This window comes from Ascaphus truei, chromosome 15, assembly GCF_040206685.1.
Source record: "Ascaphus truei isolate aAscTru1 chromosome 15, aAscTru1.hap1, whole genome shotgun sequence".
NCBI classification, from domain to species: domain Eukaryota; kingdom Metazoa; phylum Chordata; class Amphibia; order Anura; family Ascaphidae; genus Ascaphus; species Ascaphus truei.
Window position 1 is genome coordinate 19,617,059 of NC_134497.1, and position 22,500 is coordinate 19,639,558.

The following is a 22,500-nucleotide window of genomic DNA, read 5'->3' on the forward strand; positions in this document are numbered from 1 at the left end:
CCACTTATCACACGTATCGTGCACACAAAAAACAACACAAACCCAGTCGTGAAAACACCATCGTTTCGACCGTGGAACGCTCCACGCATGCTCTCAGCGTTTCGAAAATATGTACACGTCGTCACGAAAATGACTTCAGCACCTTTTTTTGTGTGTGCGTGTGGGGGGGGGGGGGGTTATATACAGATCGGCTCGCGGGTCAGAGGTCGAGCACGCTTGAAGAATCCGCTTAGTAATTACACTGTCGCTATTAGAGACAATATATATATATATGTATATGTATATATATATACATACACATAATATATATATATATACTGTATATATACATATATACACACACACACACATATATATACACACACACCACTTCACTACCAAAAGATATGCAGCAGAGTGGCCAAGGCAAGGAAATGGTTAATGCACCCACCCCCCCCTAAACAGGTCAGGTTTTAAGGATATCCTGCTTCAGCCACCTGTGCTGAAGCGGATATAGCCACCTGTGCTGAAGCTGGAATACCCTGAAAACCTGACAACCTGACCTGTTGGGGGGGGGGGGGGAGTCGGGGGGTCTGTGGACTGGAGTTGAGCCCCCTAGGTTAATAGGAACCGCATGGCAGAAACTTTGGCGGGGGGGGGGGGGGGCGCTGGCTTCTTGCGACCCTATAACCCAGCTCTGAAAGAGTTAAAAGGTTGGGCTAGGGTTTTCTCTTATCCTTTTGGGATATTCAAAAGCAACAGTGTTTTGGGAAGCCACCCTTAACCCTTTCACTGCCGGAGCGGTCGGCATTGCAGGGAATTGGGGGTTAAAAGGGACCGGTGTAGGATATTCAGCCCATTTAGAGGTTTGGATTGCAGGGTGAAATTAAAGGATCCGTGAGGACATTACAATCCTAACTGGACAGGGCCTTCCCTCGTAGAAGCAGAATCTGGTATTGACGGGAGGTGAAGGTTATTAGGAACAAGCCATCAGGAGGTCACCATACATAATAAATATATATAATATATATATATATATATAATTACACATACCCAGGCCTGTGTGAGCCTGTCCCTGATACTCTGCAGTCAGTTTACACTATGTTACATGTAAACCCAGGACTGTTTGAGCCTGTCCCATATAATGTGGGACGGGCTCAAACAGAAATAATTTCACAGCTGGTCGGAGGCTTGCAATGCTCCAGCGCAAATCTCCCATAATCCCTTGCCTGAGCAGGACTGCTTTAGCCGGAACCAAAATTGCAAATCATAAAATCGCTCGTCGTGTATTTTTTACCAGAAAAAAAAAAAAAAAACCTTTTTCGCCCCTCCCTTCAAAAAAACAGGAAATCAAAGCAAACCCTAAAGATAACCAATTTTCATCAGTGTGTAAGCGCAGCCATTTAAAAGTGCCCAAAAGCCTACGTCTTTAGCGCAGACAAGAAGGAATCACGGGAGGCGGCTTTAAAAAGAAATAAATCAACGATTAGTGTTAAAATTAAGGTGAAGAGGGGGGGTTGCACTTTTAACCCATTCAGTGCTGGAGCGGCGGCAATTGGTTACTGGCTCTTTAACAGTTTAGCTAGGCCTCTGGAACTACACCAGGGGTGGCCAACTCCAGTCCTGAGGTCCACCAATAGGTCAGGTTTTCAGGATATCCCTGCTTCAGCACAGGTGGCTCAGTCGAAAACGGCACCACCCGTGCTGAAGCAGGGATATTGTGGAAACCTGACCTGCGGGTGGCCCTTGAGGACTGGAGTTGGCCGCCCCTGGTCTACAAGCAGCCCTGCTCCTTAACCATTACACCAGTTCACAACTTCCCACCTGTAGTTCCGACTCCCGTCCCTTATCGCCCTTTTTTTTCTCCCAGAATTCCTCGCCTCCCTCACCTGACATCCGCCCACCACCTCGCACATGCACCCCGTCCCTCCCCCCGTCGCCAAGCATTGCATGCCTCAGACAGCTTAGGGGTTAAATTGGGGGGGGTGCGTCTTCCAGCAGTGGCGGGGTTAAGCGTCGGCTGATGTCACGGGAGGAGGTGATGTCATAGTTAGCCTTGCTGCACCTCTCCCGGAGTCCAGTTTCAGCGACTTCGAAGGGGTATTCTTTTTTTTTTTTTTTTGTACCCTAAGCAGGCATTTTAAAGATGGCCGTCCTCTTGTTCAAGGAGCAGACACTGCGACGTTTATAGCACCTTCACACACACACGCACGCACGCACGCCAAAATAAAAAATAAAACTGTGCAGGATTCCACTGTGTGAACGAGTTCAAGCTCTGCAAGAAGGGGGAGCTGGTTATTTTGAAAAGGACCTACCGGCCCTTTAAAAAAAAAAAAAAAAAAAGACCTGTCAGACGAGGCCCTGGAAGTTCTCCTGTAGTGGCCCTGTTAACACTTTCCCTGCCAGGGCCCCGCTGGGCGCTGTAACCCGGCAGAGAAAAGGTTAAGGGTCGTCAACTGTTTTGAAAGACAGGTGGCAAGCGATCAAATGAAAAGGCTTTAAAAGGTGTTAGGCAGTGAAGGGGTTACGTTGTCAGTGGCCATTTCCGTGCCGGAGCCACTGTTTGCGTTTATTACCGAAGGGGGGGTTGGGGGGGGGGGAGGCCTTGAATTTGGGGTGTACGCTAGAGAGAAGTGAGAGTATCGCCAACTCAGGAGGCGGGAGCAGAGGGTTCTGGGTAGAAATAATGCCCAACGGTCGTGTAAAGTGCAGGTGGTCGGCCTCAGTGGTTCAGCTGGCGCTGCCGGGGTTGGCACACGTAGGTGCGGTGTCGCGTGGCACAGTGGCCGTGGAACTCCCGCGCCAGGTTCTGCCGCTGCAGGCTCTTGCGGCCCACCTTGCGTCTCTCCACGTGGGCCTTGGCGCGCTGCAGGCGGGAGGCCTGGCCCACTTTGCCCAAGATGGCGGCTTTGGCGGAGACGGAGGTGGGGTGGTGTGGGGCGCGTCGCTCCACTCGGGATTTGGACGGGGACCTGTGGGGGTGGTGTGAAGGGTGAGTGCTTACACTTTATTCACTGCCCTATTACCTCCCTATACACCCCTACTGCCCCGTTACACCCCTCCCTATACCCAGACACACTGCTGCCCTGTTCTACCCCTCCCTATACTCCCCAACACTACTACCCTGTTATACCCCCCGACACACTGCTGCCTTATTACCCTCCCTATACCCACTGACACACTGCTACCCTGTTCTACCCCTGCCTATACCCCCTGACACTGCTACTCCGTTTATACCCCTCCCTATATCCCCCGACACAGCTGCCTTATTACCCCTCCCTATAACTCCCGACACTGCTACCCCGTTATACCGCTCTATACCCCAACACACTCCTGCCCCGTTACACCCCTCCTTATACCGCCTTCCACACTGCTGTCTTATTACCCCACCTCCCTATAACCCCACCCACTACTGCCTCGTTATACCCGTCCCTATACCCCGACACACAGCTGTCCCGTTATACCCCTCCCTATACACCATGACACTGCTACCCTGTTATGCCCCACCCTATACCCCCCGACACACTACTGCCCCCTCCCTCACCTGTCTCTGGGTATCTCGGACGGCTCTCTCGAGATCACGATGCTCCCGCTGGTAACGTACACCGACATGCTCGGGTGCTCGATCAGCAAATCTTCCAAGGGACTAGTGCCCACCTCGCCATCCCCGGGACCCTCTGCGGTAAAACAGGGGGGAGGGGTAACGAACCAGCTCTCGTCCATCGAGTGGGGAGGATGGGGGGGTAGGACCAGCCGATCCGCTCAGCGAGGGAGTGGGGCAACGGGCAGGGGGAGATGCCATCACCCTGCTGGGCTGCCAAGCGTTCACCGCTTAGGGCCAAAGTGTAGCAATCTAATGAGCGGTACGGGGAGGGGTGGGGGAAGCCATGCCAAAGGGATAAAGAAAGATGGAGGACCACACGCATACAGTGTCGAAGGGAGAGGAGAGGGGAGGGGAGAAATGGTGGGGAAGGAGTTATTAGTTTTAAAAAATGTGTATATATATACTGTATATATAAAGAATTTTATATTATTCCCATTTTTGTGGGGTTTTTTTTTTTAATTCTCCTCCCCCGGGGACCCCGAATTTTAGGATCAACCAGTAAACATGCAGCAAAAACACAGCAATCTGTCTGGGGTGAGCGGCTCCTTGTGGGATAAGAGGGTTATCAGATGCAGCGGCCCCCCATCCCTCTCACACACGGGGGGGTGGGGTGCGTCGCTCACAGACGCGGCAGCGGTTATGGCGCGGTTTCTACGGTTAGAAATCCTCCATTTCTCCGCAGTGTAAAAGGATTGGAAGATGGGGGCAGAGCAGATTATCCGTTAATTTAATCAGGGGTTTTCGTTTGTTTTTAGGGTCAGTTTGCTCTTATCCCAAGAAGTTATTAACCCCTTAACTAGGGGCACGCATGTTGGGGTGTGTTCATGTTACTGCTCCCCCTTGTTTAATCTCTGGCTTTAATCTCCGTATATAATATCCCCTTGTGTCTATCCTCGGCAGCTTAGAATGCCTTGGGGTGTGTTACACTCCCCCACCTCTGCCGTGAGGCTTTTCCATGCACCCACTACTCTTTCGGAGAAAAATGCGCCATGCATCCCACTGTTCTCTGAATGCACTAGAAAACGTCTGTCATTATCTACAATGCAACGAGAGACCCCCCCCCATGAGGGTGTCTACCAGTCCTAAAACCTGCTGCACTCATCCCCTGCATGCCGTGTGACAATGGGGGTAAGCTGAAGACGAGGATTCTGGGTAGAGCTCATGGGTTTCTCTGCATTACACCGCTAAAGCTTGGGACAGGGAAGTGCAGAGCGGGTGGACCCGTTCAGGGACATCAGTGTAACGGCTGCAAACTATACGACGGGCGTTATGGGATCGAGATGAGCGCGAATTAAGGGGAGGGTGGGGATTGGCCGATTAAATGATTGCCACCTATAAATAAGTGCGTCTCTTTCCATGCGCCCTTCCCTGTAACCTTTCATGACTCTATCAAGTGACAGCGTCTGGGTACAGATACCCGGCTAAATTTAAGCCCACGACTACTTCCTTGAGTATGAGCCAAGGTATGTTAATGGCAACTGATTGCAGGTTCCCAGCCAGTCCCTGCTTCAGCACAGGTGGCTCAATCAGTCCCTGCTTCAGTACAGATGGCTAAATCAGTCCATGCTTCAGCACAGGAGGCTCAGTCTTCGAGCCACATGTGCTGAAGCAGGGATATCCTTAAAACCTGTGGGGTGGGGGGGGCTTGAGGACTGGAGTTTGGAGTTGAGCCCCCTGAAATAGGTCACAGTACCCCTACTTTTTAATACCACTGTGGAGAGTTAATAACCCTGATCGTTGAGGGGGGGGGTGAGGATTTTAGTGTCTCTCTCTGGGACGGGACAGGGGGGCTTTGTCCCAATGGAAGAGTTCGGGGGGCTCACCTGGAATATCGATGATGAGCCACCCGTCATCCTCCTCCTCCGACACAAAGACCTTGGGCTCCTCGGGTCCGTCATCGGCGCCCTCGCTGAAGAAGAGCCGTGTGAATCGCTGGAACATCTTCCGGGGAGGGGAGGGGGGGACGGTTCAGACGGCGGCGTGTGCAAGCGGGAGGCGGAAGTTGGGTTGTAAACGGCTTTTCGCGTCTTATTGACGTCCGGCTGTAAACATGAGGCTTCTGTATGGCGTGTTTGGGGTGCAATAGCCCTGCGGGGAGAGGAGACGGGAGAGGGGGGTTCAAAGGGGCAATCTTACCGGGAGCCCTGTAATTCAAATTGTAAACAGATTCTTTTATTAAAAACGTACAGCTTGTGCCAGGGCAGTTAGAACTGAGAGAGAGGCAGGGGGAGAGGGGGAGAGGGGGGGGGGGGGAGGCAGAGAGAGGGGGAAAGAGAGAGAGGGAAAGAGAGAGAGAAGGGCAGAGGAGAGAGAGCGGGAAAGGCAGAGAGAGGGGAAAAGAGAGAGAGGGAAAGAGAGAGAGAAGGGCAGAGAGAGAGGCAGAGGGAGATAGAGGGAGAAAGAGAGAGAGGGAAGAGAGGGAGAGAGAGAGAAGGGCAGTGAGGGGGGGGAGAAAGAGAGAGAGGCAGAGGGAGAGAGGGGGAAGGCAGAGAGAGGCAGAGGGAGATAGAGGGGGAAGGCAGAGAGGGGGAGAGAGAGAGAGAGAGAGAAGGGCAGTCGGAAAGAGAGAAGAGGGGAAGGTATAGGGAGAGAGAGAGAGAGAGAGAAGGGCAGAGAGAGAGGCAGAGGGAGATAGAGGGGGAAAGGCAGGAGAGGGGAAGAGAGGGAGAGGGAGAGAGAGAAGGGCAGAGAGGGGGGGAGAAAGAGAGAGAGGCAGAGGGAGATAGAGGGAGAGAGGGGGAAGCAGAGAGGCAGAGGGAGATAGAGGGGGAAGGCAGAGAGGGGGAGAGAGAGAGAAGAGCAGAGAGAGAGAGAGAAGGGCAGTCAGGGAAAGAGAGAAGAGGGGAAGGTAGAGGGAGAGAGAGAGAGAGAATGCAGAGGGAGAGAGAGAGAGAGAGAGAGAGAGAGAGAGAGAGAGAGAGAGAGAGAGAGAGAGAGAGAGAGAGAGAGAGAGGAGAGAGAGAGAGAGAGAGAGAGAGAGAGAGGCAGAGGGAGATAGAGGGGGAAGGCAGAGAGAGAGGCAGAGGGAGATAGCGGGGAAGGCAGAGAGGGGAAGAGAGAGAAAGGGAGAGAGAGGGGGAGAGAGAGAGAGAGAGAAGGGCAGAGAGAGAGAGAGAGAAGGGCAGACAGGAAAGAGAGAAGAGGGGAAGGTAGAGGGGGAGAGAGTGATAGAGGGGGAAAGGCAGGGAGAGGGAGAGAGAAAGGCAGAGGGAGAAAGGCAGAGGGAGAAAGACAGGAGAGAGTGTTGAAGAGAAAAAGGAGAGAAAATAGGAAAAGGAGAAATGAAAGTATAGAGCAGTGAATAGTACAAAGAAGGACACATAGTAATAACATATTATAGGACAGAAGCCGATATATAGACAGAGACATTACAGGGGTTACATATAGGGTGGCCAGGCGGCTTCTCAAAAATACTGGACACAATGGTGAAGGGTGCGACGCGCTCGACACACACACACACACACACACACACACACACACACACACATCCCCCCCCCCCCCGGCTCCTGACACCTCCTTCTGATTGGCTGCATTACCCAGCAACAGCCAATCAGGATTGAGGAAGCTGACCAGCCCCCTTCCACAGTCCTGCTGTGGGGAAATCCCACGGCCCCCCAAGCCGGTAAGGTCACTATGTCAGGAGAGGTAACACCGGTGTACACACACATGCCCAGTATTACCTCTCATTTCTTTTTACTGGACAGTGTCCAAATACAGGACAGTCCGGTTCATTACTGGACACCTGGCAACCCTAGTTACATAGAGAGAGGCGCCATCATTCAGGAAAACCTAAACATTAATACCCAAACTACTACCCCTACCCTTCCTCATTATAACCAACGAGAATCAAGAGACGTATTACATTAATTTAATATTTTTAGTAATCTTTACTTACATTCACCTATCCCGTTCTAATGTGTTACATGTATTTATGTATTAAAGTTATTTGATTGTATTATTCTGTTTATTGTGTGTAGGGGGGGAGGCGGTGACCCTATTACTGGCAGTATTACCACTCTTACTATGCTGCCACGGCGAGCAGGGTCCCACTCACTGTTAATACCAGATATGGGAGGATACCGGTTAACTCGATTTCATAGCTATCACATAGGCCAAACAAAATGGCGACTGGGGTAGTGAACAGTTGGGGATTGCCCCCATTGTGGCATTTCCTTTAGGACTGGGTGGCTCTGGGGCTCGGCGATTTGACAGGACCTCCCCTTTGTGGAGTGGGCAGACTCGGTGAGAAACTTTGCCTGACGCCATCGTCTGCCACACCCATACCAAGGAGACCTGGCACTCAGTCTGTTAAGGGGAGGCCAGGAAAGAGGTGGTGATGTTACCAAGTGAAGGCAAGAGGACACTGGGAGATATCGAGGACACTGGGAGATATCATCAGACACCTGGACAGTATGGAGACACTTCCTCAGGAAACACTTCTTTATTAGGGGACATAAAGAGGGGGGAAACCCTCCGCCAACACGCCCATGTACTGCACGAAGCGCTAGAGAAGGTGAAGGATCCATCAGGACTGAAGACAGTGACCGTCTGCTGAGAGACCAGTTTGTCGCTGGGTTAAAATGTGATTCTTGGAGGCAAACTTTGAAGGAACGCATCAGGTACAACCCAGAACTACCCTTCTTGTAACAGGATGCTATACATAGGGTGGAAGAGGAGGAGTATAGAGCCACGGTGACCATGCTAAAAGCTCATTTCCAGTCAACCCCTAGTACCAGTACCAGTACCAGTGCTGGAGCCGAAGGCGTCTCCAGTGCATCTCCAATACTCGAATTGGTCAATGAGATGAGGGAGACCATGCTGCTGATGAGGAAAGAGATTCAATCTGTTTTGAAAGACATGCAGAAAATGCAAGGTCAAACAACAGTCCTGCCCAGGTCCTGGGAAGGGACTGAACATTGTTCTTGTTCACATCCACACAATGAGAGAGGTCCCCCAGAACCAGTCATCTGTAGAAGAAGTGGAGGGCCTCGACACTTTGCACTACATTGTAAAGCTGCTGTACCAATCAACAAGCAATCGGCTTTATATGAAGTTTTCCCACTGTTGTTGGCCAGGCAGTGAGAGTCGGTTTGAAAGGCCCAACTACAAACATAATGGACATTGTTGGAGAGTGTCCAGTGGTGTGGGCACAGTTCAATGGAAAAGCCACGGCTTGCCTTTTGGCCACTGGCTCCCAACTTACTACGACACGTCGTTACTTCAGGGAACATTTTCAAGGAAAAGGCCAGAGTACTGTATATATACTGAATGCCCAGGACTGGTTAACATGAAAAAGCTGCAAAACGCTTGGAAATTCCCTTTGTTGGGTCTGCCTGGTTTCAAGTGACTCTATTGTAGAAGAATATTTAAAAAAAGGCATTGTTACAGTAGGAAAACAAGCCATGAAAGGCGTTCCTGAAATTATAGGGATGAATGTTCTGCGTTGGATAGTATTTTTCTTAAGGACATAGGATCCATGTATTGGAAACACATTTCCAAAAAACCCCTACAGAACAAAGATTATTACAAAATCCCAGAGTCGGTCAGAGGAACAGAGATTATTACTGCAGCTGGGGGTGGGAAGGGGGGGGGGGGAGAGGGGTGGGGGGAAGGGTGGGGGGAAGAGGGGGTGGGTGGGATTTGGGGGCGAGGCAGATTGGAATAGGTTGCAGCCCATATAGAAGAAACATAGTGATTCCAGCACGTCAAGAAATAATGACTGAAGCTTGCATCTGCGCAAGTGGAATTCCCGGAGGGGTCGTTAGTCTATTAGAGCCGTTATTGGCCAACACGCTGCGGGAAAGAGTGGTGATCGCACGGACGCTAGCAGTGGTAAAAAGTTGGTAGGGTTCCTATTAGAATGATGAACCTTGGCGATAAACCGTTAAGAATAAATCGGAATACTATCCCAGGCGAATTCATCCAAATTGAACCAGACCGGGTTTTTACCGAGGAAAAATTAGATGTCGTGGTTTCAGATTGTAATTCAGTCACCATTGCAATGAAGGTTCATCAGGTCCAAATTCAGCAACCACCAACAGCCACCAGTCACTATTAGCAGACTCTGTGAACCTTCATGGTGTGAATCTCTCCACAGGACAAAAGAAAGAGCTCGAGTCTCTACTTCAACGTGTTTTCTAAACATGATGAAGAGTATGTATCATGGAACAAGAATCAAATTTCTGCCTGACCCCCCTTTTGCTTGTCAGCTCCTTAAGTTCAGCTGCAGGCATTTGTTCCACATACACACACCTGCCTGTGTGATGTATCAATATGTTGCCCTTTCTGCCTGTGAGCAGGTAGCCAGTGAGTTGCTACAGCAACCTCTTAGCTTCTTCTCAGTATGGGCTAGTCTGCCCCCCCTCCCGTTTGTTCTAAGATAGTCTGTCCCAAGACTATTTCTGCTACCCAGAATTCCCTCACATTTCCCTTTACCTTCAACATTGGCTGAGTGAGTACGTGCTGTTACTTCTCCACTGGCAAGGCCTTATCCTTTTCACCTGCCCTTACTACAAAGCACCCACAGATATACACTTTTCCAACACAAACATCTCATCCACAAGTGCCTGTTTTTATTGCTGCTTTCCTAAATAAAGTGAAGAAAATATACAGGACTTGTTGTACTTTGGAAAGAGGGCTGAGTTGAAGCTAGCTGGGTTCATTCATACCTCAGACATGACCCTGGATACAGAATAGTATGGGTGTACAAACAGTATCTGCCATCAGGTACCCACTGCCCAAAGTGCCCCTGTAAGATAAAGGTACAGACATATTCCTCCTGCTCTATACCAAGAAGGGAAGGCAATGCTTAGAAGAAAGCTATGTCATGGGATAGTCTGAGCCACCAAGAGTCCATGGGGTGCGCCAACTGTGTTTGTAAGAAAGAAAGAAAGATGGTAGTCAGCTCAATGCCAACATACATGGAGACGCATACCCTCTACCACCAATTGAGGAATTGCTAGCAGCTCTTCGGAAGGTTACATTCTTCTCAAACCTAGATTTAGAAAGTGGTTACTGGCAAGTGGCCATGAATCCTGAACACCGAGAGAAAACTGCTTCTGTGACGCCTATGGGTCTTTATGAATTCAACCATATGCCCTTTGGTCCTACTAATCCTCCAGGAACATTCCAAAGGCTAATGGAAAAGAACTATTCATCCCACGGGCAGTACAAAGGACACAGGGTCATCCCTTAAGGTTGGAGAAAAGGAGATTTCACCAGCAACAAAGGAAAGGGTTCTTTACAGTAAGGGCAGTTACAGTGTGGAACTCATTACCCGTGGATGATACAATAGATATCTTAAAAAAAAAAAATGTTGAACATCTTTTTAGAAAGGAAAGGTATGCAGGGAAATACCAAATAAGTAAACATGGGAAGGATGTTGATCCAGGGAGTAATCCGATTGCCAATTCTTGGAGTCAGGAAGGAATGTATTTTCCACTTATGAGATATCATTAGATGATGTGTCACTGGGGTTTTTTGTTTGCCTTTGGATCAAAATACTGTAAGTACAAATATAGGATAAAGTATCTGTCGTCTACATTTAGCACAGGTTGAACTTGATGGACGCATGTCTTTTTTTCCCAACCTCATTTACGATGTAACTAGGACAAATATTTAGGACATATAGTGAATGCTGAAGGAGTGGCTCCTGACTCTGGGAAAACCAAAGCAATCCGAGAATGGACAATTCCCACCAATCAGACAGAGTTAAGGTCCTTTTTGAGAATGGTGGGCTATTACCGACGCTTTACTATGAGTTTTTCCAGGATAGCCAGCCTACTACATAAGCTTTTGGATGGACATCCCACAAAGCCACATAAGACGACCACAGGTAGAGCCACGCTTTGCATGTATGTATGTGCATGTTTGTATATCTTTATATAGCGCCATTAATGTACATAGCGCTTCACAGCAGTAAGACTTGTGCCATAATCATATAAATAACACTTCATACAAATAACACATAATGGGAAGAAGTGCTTCAGACATAAAAGTAACATTTAGGAAAAGGAGTCCCTGCTCCGAAGAGCTTACAATTTAATTGGTAGGTAGGAAGAACGTACAGAGACAGTAGGAAGGTGTTCTGGTAAGTGCGTCTGCAGGGGCAAGGTCAGTGTATATGAGATGTATAGTGGAGGTGGTTTTTAAGATGGGTCTTAAAGGTGGATAGAGAGGGTGCCAGTCGGGTGTTGAGGGGAAGGGCATTCTAGAGGTGTGGGGCAGTCAGTGAGAAAGGTTTTAGGTGGGAGAGGGCTTTAGACACAAAAGGGGTCGAGAGAAGACATCCTTGAGCAGAAGGCAAGAGTCAAGATGGTGCATAGCGAGAAACAAGAAGACGCTTTCCTACATTTAAAAACAAAAGTTAAGTGAAGCCCCCATATTGTCCCATGTTGATTACCAACAGCCGTTCATTGTGTATACATTGTGTATACAGATGGCAGTCTCCAGGGATTAGAAGCTGTTCTAGCCCAAGTGCAAGATGGGATAGAACGGGTCATTGCATATGCCGACCCGAAGCCCACGAAGAAGGAAATTCCCAGGTTACAAACTGTGGGGTATCTGGTTATTAAGGCTTGTGCTCGAATATGTGATGGTGTCGAAAGAAATGAGTGTGTACAGGAATTAGATCCTGTTATTCGTAACATAGAGGGATGGCGTACCCTTCACCCAGAGACAAACAGTGCCGGCTTTCTTAGAGGGGGAATAAGCCAGTGTCGTCAGGAGAATGTCCCTTACTCTACGAGGAACGGGAATGGCTGCAGGTGCAAGCAAGAAAACCATCCTTTATAGGCGAATGGATATTCACCAAGAATTGAGAGAAGTCCCGGTGTTACCAGCCAGAGGTAACCAGAGCAGTTGCCGGGTTTGGCCCACTTTGGGGAAGGGAAAACCCTAGAGCAGGTACGCCATTACTTCTACTATCCCAAGCTACCCCGGGAAGTAGGAAGAGTGTGTTACGTGTGACCGATTCAAACTACGCAAAGGGCACCAGTGCTGGAATAGGACGGGCGCGACCAAAGACCACTTCACCGCAGGCAGACCCTCCGCCGCAGCCCATCCGCCGTTGGAATCCCCCCCGCCGGTCGCTTCGAAGGTTAAGTTTATTACTGGTTAGGGTAGGCGGTTAGTTTAGGGGTTTTTTTTGCGAGTAGGCGGCTTGTTGAAGGGTTTTAGCGGTTAGGGTAAGTGGTTTGAGGGTAAGGGCTTAGGGTAGGGGGGTTTAGGATAAGGTCTTAGGGTAGGGGGGTTTCGGATAAGGTCTTAGGATAGGGGGGTTAGGATAAGGTCTTAGGGTAGGGAGGTTTAGGATAAGGTCTTAGGGTAGGGGGGTTAGGATAAGGTCTTAGGGTAGGGGGGTTTAGGATAAGGTCTTAGGGTAGGGGTTTTTAGGGTAAGGGCTTAGGGTAGGGGTTTTTAGGATAAGGTCTTAGGGTAGGGGGGTTTAAGATAAGGTCTTGGGGTAGTGGGGTTTAGGATAAGGTCTTAGGGTAGGGGTTTTTAGGGTAAGGTCTTAGGGTAGGGGTTTTTAGGGTAGGGGTTTTTAGGGTAAGGGCTTAGGGTAGGGGGGTTTAGGATAAAGTCTTAGGGTAGGGGGGTTTAAGATAAGGTCTTGGGGTAGTGGGGTTTAGGATAAGGTCTTAGGGTAGGGGGGTTTAAGATAAGGTCTTAGGGTTCGGGGGTTTTAGGATAAGGTCTTAGGGTAGGGAGTTTTAGGGTAAGGGCTTAGGGTAGGGGGGTTTAGGCTAAGGTCTTAGGGTAGGGGGTTTTAGGGTAGGGGGGTTTAGGATAAGGTCTTAGGGTAGGGGGTTTAGCCACTTACCCTTAATGGCAAAGTGGCCAGCGGTGGCAGGTTCTGGCGGTGGGGTGAGTCGCGGCTTAGCGAGCCATGTGGCTGCCCGCAACGCTTCCACTCCCATCAGGGAGCTGCCTTTCAATCTGTCCATGAGGATCCGGGTGGATAGATATATCTGTGTATCATCTGCATAGATCTGATACCCGAGGCCAAAGGAGCTGTTGAGGTCACCAAGTGACCGTGTGCAGGGAGAGAGGGGAGAGGTCCCAGGACGGGGCCCGGAGGTTAAACCAACAGGCACATCAACAGGAGACGGGGACATGTGAGCAGCAGAGACGGAGACGTGTGCGATGGGAGAGGTCTGAGGAGATCCAGGAGAGGGCTTTGTTGGCGGGCGCCAAGAGAGTTGAGAAGATGAAGGAGAAGAGTGAGCGATGGCACCGGAGCAGAGAGATCGAGCAGGGCAAAGTGACTGTGGGATTTGGCTTCATGTAGATCAGGGGCGGCCAACTCCAGTCCTCAAAGACCACCAACAGGTTTTCAGGGATATCCCTGCTTCAGCACAGGTGGCTCTGTTGTTGACCAACTCCAGTCCTCAAGGGCCCACCAACAGATCAGGTTTTCAGGATATCCCTGCGTCAGCACAGGTGGTTCAATCAGTCTTTGACGGAGCCACCTGTGCTGAAGCAGGGTCTTTGAATCAGAGGCTCAGTATTTGACTGAGCCACTAATTGAACCACCTGTGCTGAAGCAGGGATAGCCTGAAAACCTAACCCGTTGGTGGCCCCTGAGGACGGAGTTGGCTATTCCCTGGTGTAGATCCTTGGCTACTTTAGTGAGCACAGTCTCTGAGTGAGCGGCCTCACACAGATAGCACGTAGACTGTCAGCTCTGCGGGGCAGGGCCTCCCTATCTTGTCACTGACTTGCGGCTCGTACCGTCTGCCCCCCGGGACAGCCCCGCGCTCACCGCCCGCGCTGTACCAACCCAAAGAATGTTACTTCGGAGGCGGGAGGGGAGCTTGGTGCTGAAGGGGTTACACCCCCCCCCCTCCCGGATTAACCGTTTCACAGCTGGCTGGCTCCTGGGAGACGGCACTAATACCTCACTGATCTCCCCCCCCCCCTGGGGGAGAGATTAAGCGCACGATATTAACCCTTAGGCTGCCAGATGCAGCAGCGATCAGCATAAAGTATACAGATAAGACCAGTTTTGGATCTGTGTGTTTGTGTGTGTATATACATAACCATGGTATGTGTGACATTGTATATATTTATAGTATACACAAATATATATATATATATATATATATTTTTATATATATATATATATATATATATACACACAGTATATATAAATAAAACACACAGCTGGGGTTTGCAGTATGTTGTGACATTTCGATGGCTTTCTGTAGGGCACAGACCGGCTAATCTCCTTACCGCCTGGCCTTGTCACCGAGCCGTCATTTTATCACACCGCACACACACTGCTAAATGCCGGACACTTTTATAATGGCTGCCGTCTCTGTCTGGCAGTGATGGGGTTAGGATGTTGTGCACAGAGGAATGCTTGGCTTGTGCTAATGGACTGTTTGTACATCACACAGACAGACACACACACACACACACACTGATCTCACATTACAGGGACACACACACACACACACTGATCTCACATTACAGGGACACACACACACTGACCTCACATTACACACACACACACACACACACACACACACTGATCTCACATTACAGACACACACACACACACACACACACACACACTGATCTCACATTACAGGGACACACACACTGATCTCACATTACAGGGACACACACATACACACTAATCTCACATTACACACACACACACACAAACACATTACAGGGACACACACACTGACCTCACATTACACACACACACACACACTGATCTCACATTACAGGGACACATACACACTGACCTCACATCACACACACACACACACACACACACACTGATCTCACATTACAGACACACACACACACACACAGAGATCTCACATTACAGACACACACACACACACACACACTGATCTCACATTACAGGGACACACACACACTGATCTCACATTACAGGTACACACACACACTGACCTCCCATTACACACACACACACACACACTGATCTTACATTACAGACACACACACACTGATCTCACATTACAGGGACACACACATACACACTAATCTCACATTACACACACACACACACACACACACACACACACACACACACACACACACACACACACAGAGATTACAGGGACACACACACTGACCTCACATTACACACACACACACACACTGATCTCACATTACAGGGACACACACACACTGACCTCACATTACACACACACACACACACACACACACACACACACACACACACTGATCTCACATTACAGGGACACACACTTACACACTAATCTCACATTACACACACACACACACACACACACACACTGACCTCACATTACAGGGACACACACTGACCTCACATTACATACACACACACACTGCACACATGCATACACACACACTGATCTCACACTGCACACACACAGAGATAAGGAAGGAATAGTTCAGGAGTGGGAGCACCTAAAGCCGGTGGATGAGGTTCAAATCCAAAGGTCATCTCCATGTGACCTTGAACAGGTCACTTCCTCTCCAAACCCCCAGAAATAAGAGTGCAAGCTCTGTGACCAAGGATGTGTACACAATGAAAGAGTTACACACACCCATCCGCTCGTTCTGCATCAAAGTATCAGTTCCCGGCTGCCACAGAGCACGGAAACCTATTCCAGGTTATACAACGCTATATATATATAGGGGGTGCACATGTCATCTTTCTGACCCTGCACCCTGCAAATCCCGGACTCCCACCCCTCACACAATGAGGAGGAGCACGAGTGGGTCCCTTCCCAAACTTGCGTCCCCTGCTCGCTCGCTGCGCCCGCGCCTCTCTCCGAGGTCACCCTCTGCAGAAATCCAGCACGGTAATGAGATTAACTGCAGAACACTCTGTCCCAGGATTATCTGCAGCCGCGAGATGCCAGGACCTGCTCACCATCGTCGCCGCGGTACCTGCGCTGCCCCCCTCTCTGTGACTGCCGTCTGCGTAGAGCGGAGTATGCGCCAACTCTGCCGCTCACATTGATACTCACAATATAGGGCCCTTGTTCTAAATCCCCCGAACGGCCGCTTGGGACTATATAGAATTATATATAGGTTGTTAACCCTGTGTTGGTCAAAGCTATAATACCTTCCACTGCCAGCACATCGCACTGCGGAGAGTGTGTACGATTGAGTTATAGCGCTTCGGCGAGTATATAGAGGTGTATGTATGTACAGTATGTATAGCTTGATATAGCGCCCACGGTGTACTCAGCGCTTTACAATAGATACACAATACAGGGAATTCTAATACAATAAGTGCCACAAACACAATCAGACAATAGGAAATCCCTGCCCCAGAGAGCTTACAATCTAAGGGGTATGTTGGGAGACTTAGAGACAGCAGGTGAGGGAATGTGTGCAGTAGATGGCAGTGCCTGGCCTTGATGGTGGGTAGGTGCAGTAGATGGCAGTGCCTGGCCTTGATGGTGGGTAAGTGCAGTAGATGGCAGTGCCTGGCCTTGATGGTGGGTAGGTGCAGTAGATGGCAGTGCCTGGCCTTGATGGTGGGTAAGTGCAGTAGATGGCAGTGCCTGGCCTTGATGGTGGGTAAGTGCAGTAGATGGCAGTGCCTGGCCTTGATGGTGGGTAAGTGCAGCAGATGGCAGTGCCAGACCTTGATGGTGGGTAAGTGCAGTACATGGCAGGGCCTGGCCTTGATGGTGTATAAGTGCAGCAGATGGCAGTGCCTGGCCTTGATGGTGGGTAAGTGCAGTAGATGGCAGTGCCTGGCCTTGATGGTGGGTAAGTGCAGCAGATGGCAGTGCCTGGCCTTGATGGTGGGTAAGTGCAGTATATGGCCGTGTCTGGCCTTGATGGTGGGTAAGTGCAGTAGATGGCAGTGCCTGGCCTTGATGGTGGGTAAGTGCAGTAGATGGCAGTGCCTGGCCTTGATGGTGGGTAAGTGCAGTAGATGGCAGTGCCTGGCCTTGATGGTGGGTAAGTGCAGCAGATGGCAGTGCCAGACCTTGATGGTGGGTAAGTGCAGTAGATGGCAGTGCCTGGCCTTGATGGTGGGTAAGTGCAGTAGATGGCAGTGCCTGGCCTTGATGGTGGGTAAGTGCAGCAGATGGCAGTGCCAGACCTTGATGGTGGGTAAGTGCAGTAGATGGCAGTGCCTGGCCTTGATGGTGGGTAAGTGCAGTAGATGGCAGTGCCAGGCCTTGATGGTGGGTAAGTGCAGTAGATGGCAGTGCCTGGCCTTGATGGTGGGTAAGTGCAGTAGATGGCAGTGCCTGGCCTTGATAGTGGGTAAGTGCAGTAGATGGCAGTGCCTGGCCTTGATGGTGGGTAAGTGCAGTAGATGGCAGTGCCTGGCCTTGATGGTGGGTAAGTGCAGTAGATGGCAGTACCTGGCCTTGATGGTGGGTAAGTGCAGTAGATGGCAGTACCTGGCCTTGATGGTGGGTAAGTGCAGTAGATGGCAGTACCTGGCCTTGATGGTGGGTAGGTGCAGTAGATGGCAGTGCTTGGCCTTGATGGCGGGTAGGTGCAGTAGATGGCAGTGCCTGGCCTTGATGGTGGATAAGTGCAGTAGATGGCAGTGCCAGACCTTGATGGTGGGTAAGTGCAATAGATGGCAGTGCCTGGCCTTGATGGTGTATAAATGCAGTAGATGGCAGTGCCTGGCCTTGATGGTGGGTAAGTGCAGCAGATGGCAGTGCCTGGCCTTGATGGTGGGTAAGTGCAGCAGATGGTAGTGTCTGGCCTTGATGGTGGGTAAGTGCAGTACATGGCAGTGCCAGGCCTTGATGGTGGGTAAGTGCAGTAGATGGCAGTGCCTGGCCTTGATGGTGGGTAAGTGCAGTAGATGGCAGTGCCTGGCCTTGATGGTGGATAAGTGCAGTAGATGGCAGTGCCAGACCTTGATGGTGGGTAAGTGCAATAGATGGCAGTGCCTGGCCTTGATGGTGTATAAATGCATTAGATGGCAGTGCCTGGCCTTGATGGTGGGTAAGTGCAGCAGATGGCAGTGCCTGGCCTTGATGGTGGGTAAGTGCAGCAGATGGTAGTGTCTGGCCTTGATGGTGGGTAAGTGCAGTACATGGCAGTGCCAGGCCTTGATGGTGGGTAAGTGCAGTAGATGGCAGTGCCTGGCCTTGATGGTGGGTAGGTGCAGTAGATGGCAGTGCCTGGCCTTGATGGTGGGTAAGTGCAGTAGATGGCAGTGCCTGCTTGATGGCGGGTAGGTGCAGTAGATGGCAGTGCCTGGCTTGATGGTGGGTAAGTGCAGTAGATGGCAGTGCCTGGCCTTGATGGTGGGTAAGTGCAGTAGATGGCAGTGCCTGGCCTTGATGGTGTATAAGTGCAGCAGATGGCAGTGCCTGGCCTTGATGGTGGGTAAGTGCAGTAGATGGCAGTGCCTGGCCTTGATGGTGGGTAAGTGCAGTAGATGGCAGTGCCTGGCCTTGATGGTGGGTAAGTGCAGTAGATGGCAGTGCCAGGCCTTCATGGTGGGTAAGTGCAGTAGATGGCAGTGCCTGGCCTTGATGGTGGGTAAGTGCAGTAGATGGCAGTACCTGGCCTTGATGGTGGGTAAGTGCAGTAGATGGCAGTGCCTGGCCTTGATGGTGGGTAAGTGCAGTAGATGGCAGTGCCTGGCCTTGATGGTGGGTAAGTGCAGTAGATGGCAGTGCCTGGCCTTGATGGTGGGTAAGTGCAGTAGATGGCAGTGCCTGGCCTTGATGGTGTATAAGTGCAGCAGATGGCAGTGCCTGGCCTTGATGGTGGGTAAGTGCAGTAGATGGCAGTGCCAGGCCTTGATGGTGGGTAAGTGCAGTAGATGGCAGTGCCTTGCCTTGATGGTGGGTAAGTGCAGTAGATGGCAGTGCCTGGCCTTGATGGTGGGTAAGTGCAGTAGATGGCAGTGCCAGGCCTTGATGGTGGGTAAGTGCAGTAGATGGCAGTGCCTTGCCTTGATGGTGGGTAAGTGCAGTAGATGGCAGTGCCTGGCCTTGATGGTGGGTAAGTGCAGTAGATGGCAGTGCCTGGCCTTGATGGTGGGTAAGTGCAGTAGATGGCAGTGCTTGGCCTTGATGGTGGGTAAGTGCAGCAGATGGCAGTGCCTGGCCTTGATGGTGGGTAAGTGCAGTAGATGGCAGTGCCTGGCCTTGATGGTGGGTAAGTGCAGTAGATGGCAGTGACTGGCCTTGATGGTGTATAAGTGCAGTAGATGGCAGTGCCTGGCCTTGATAGTGGGTAAGTGCAGTAGATGGCAGTGCCTGGCCTTGATGGTGGGTAAGTGCAGTAGATGGCAGTGACTGGCCTTGATGGTGTATAAGTGCAGTAGATGGCAGTGCCTGGCCTTGATGGTGGGTAAGTGCAGTAGATGGCAGTGACTGGCCTTGATGGTGTATAAGTGCAGTAGATGGCAGTGCCTGGCCTTGATGGTGGGTGGGTGCAGTAGATGGCAGTGCCTGGCCTTGATGGTGTATAAGTGCAGTAGATGGCAGTGCCTGGCCTTGATGGTGGGTAAGTGCAGCAGATGGTAGTGCCTGGCCTTGATGGTGGGTAAGTGCAGTAGATGGCAGTGCCTGGCCTTGATGGTGGGTAAGTGCAGCAGATGGTAGTGCCTGGCCTTGATGGTGGGTAAGTGCAGTAGATGGCAGTGCCTGGCCTTGATGGTGTATAAGTGCAGTAGATGGCAGTGCCTGGCCTTGATAGTGGGTAAGTGCAGTAGATGGCAGTGCCTGGCCTTGATAGTGGGTAAGTGCAGTAGATGGCAGTGCCTGGCCTTGATGGTGTATAAGTGCAGCAGATGGCAGTGCCTGGCCTTGATGGTGGGTAAGTGCAGTAGATGGCAGTACCTGGCCTTGATGGTGGGTAAGTGCAGTAGATGGCAGTACCTGGCCTTGATGTGTATAAGTGCAGTAGATGGCAGTGCCTGGCCTTGATGGTGGGTAGGTGCACTAGATGGCAGTGCCTGGCCTTGATGGTGGGTAAGTGCAGTAGATGGCAGTGCCTGGCCTTGATGGTGGGTAAGAACGCCTCTGGGTGTGGGACAGTTGCCATGAAACCAGGCTATAGAAGCGCTTCATGGTATATATACTATAAACCCCCTGGACGGTGGATTAAAAGTATCCGAATACCACCAGCATTATAAAAACAAACTGCAATTAACAACGCTCTAAGCTAACGATCTAATTAGGTAATGCTAAATTGTTGTAATCTTGTATTTATTTTGCACCTTTCCGCTCCAATGCTCGCTATCCAATTAATTACGCGCAGCCACCCCTGGGGTGGTAACCCAGGCCACGGATTTGTGGCGCTCTGGACGACAGCCGGCGTAATGAAGAAAAGGAGCACATCAGGTTGGCTGAAGACGCCACGGAACCGGGCAAGGTTGTGGATCCACGCCAACACCCTAACCACTACACCACACCTACGTGTCCTAGGTAGCGTAAACATCCTGTTACTAATGCTCCCGGTGTCACTTGTCCCACGGGTTCTCCAGCAGGGAGGTTAAATTAGGCGCCCCCCCCCCCCCTCTCTCCGGCAAACAGCCGCTGTTTATAAGCAGGACGGCAGCATCAAGCTGTTGTGGTACTTCCGTGGTTCAGAGGATAGCAGAGGAGAGAGGCGGAGACTCAGTGACATCCCAACTCCAATGTCATATGCAAAGGGAACAGACGTGACGGACGCCTTCCACACGCCAACAAGAGGGGGAAGGGGAGAGCAGTAAATGCCTCAGTAAAGTAGCTTTTTCTAGATATGTAGCGGTGACACGTGCAGGAGCGTTGTACAAAGCGTCAGCAGCCCGCGTGTTAAAGGGATCTGTTGCCGATGAGATGGGTCGTAAGGGGGGGTCCGACCCGCACAGCTCGCGGCCTAAAAGGGAAGGGCGTTCGGGGGTGCACGGCGGCAACGTACGCAGCAGCGCAGTACAATGGGGAAGTCGGGGCAGAAATGGCAGGTGTGGGCCGCAGAGCTGGCAATCTGCAGGGTAGGAGGGCGTCTGAATTGCGCACGACCAAGGCTGGCGACATATTCCATGGCGCAGTACAACAGAACGGGGATGTTGAAACGTCTCCGTGGTTTGTAATGTGTCCTTATAGGATACTTGTGGACGCCCGGCTCCGTTCCGTTCCTAATGCCGGTTTCCACGGAAGCGGGCGTGCCGGGACCCGTCTGAGCACGCTGATAATCAACCCCCAGAGCTATCGGCCTTAGCGCATCAGGTTTCTTGCGTTGCTGGCGTCTCTGGCAGTGAGGGGGTTAATCGTTTGCGCGCCAAAAGGGGCCGTGCTTGATGACGAGTTCAGTAACTTTTCCCACACGCCGGATTTGTAACTCGCTCAGTGAAGCGGGTATCAATAATAATTATTAGGGTAGCAGGAGAGGTAAGGGGGAGTGGGAGAGACACAGAGAGAGGGGGACCGAGAGAGAGACACACACAGAGAGAGGGGGACAGGGAGAGGGACAGAGAGACACAGAGGGGGACAGAGTGAGATACACAGAGTGGGGGACAGAGAGAGAGGGGGACAGAGAGAGAGAGAGGGACAGAGACACAGAGAGTGGGACAGAGAGAGAGAGGGTCAGGGAGAGGGACAGAGACAGAGAGGGGGACAGAGAGAGATACACAGTGTGGGGGACAGAGAGAGGGACACACACAGAGAGAGGGGGACAAGGAGAGAGACACACACAGAGCGTGGGAGTCACATAGAGAAAGGGGGCAATCAGAGATAACACACACAGAGAGGGGGGGACAGAGAGAGAGCGGGACAGAAAGAGACACACAGAGAGGGGGACAGAGAGCCACAAACAGAGAGAGGGGGACAGAGAGCCACAAACAGAGAGAGGGGGACAGAGAGCCACAAACAGAGAGAGGGGGACAGAGAGCCACAAACAGAGAGCCACAAACAGAGAGAGGGGGACAGAGAGCCACAAACAGAGAGAGGGGGACAGAG

At 51.0% G+C, this 22,500-nt stretch overlaps 1 protein-coding gene across 1 annotated transcript in view; it reads right to left on the reverse strand.

The window, feature by feature from the left end:
* Nucleotides 1-2,047: 2,047 nt before the first annotated feature.
* TP53INP2 (tumor protein p53 inducible nuclear protein 2) overlaps nt 2,048-22,500 on the reverse strand; it is a 23,535-nt gene continuing 3,082 nt past the window's right edge. Inside the window, 4 exon segments of the mRNA XM_075571898.1 lie at nt 2,048-2,951; nt 3,524-3,716; nt 3,719-3,832; nt 5,407-5,671. Coding sequence (XP_075428013.1) covers nt 2,702-2,951; nt 3,524-3,716; nt 3,719-3,832; nt 5,407-5,524 — 675 coding nt within the window. The 5' untranslated portion in view covers nt 5,525-5,671 and the 3' untranslated portion in view covers nt 2,048-2,701.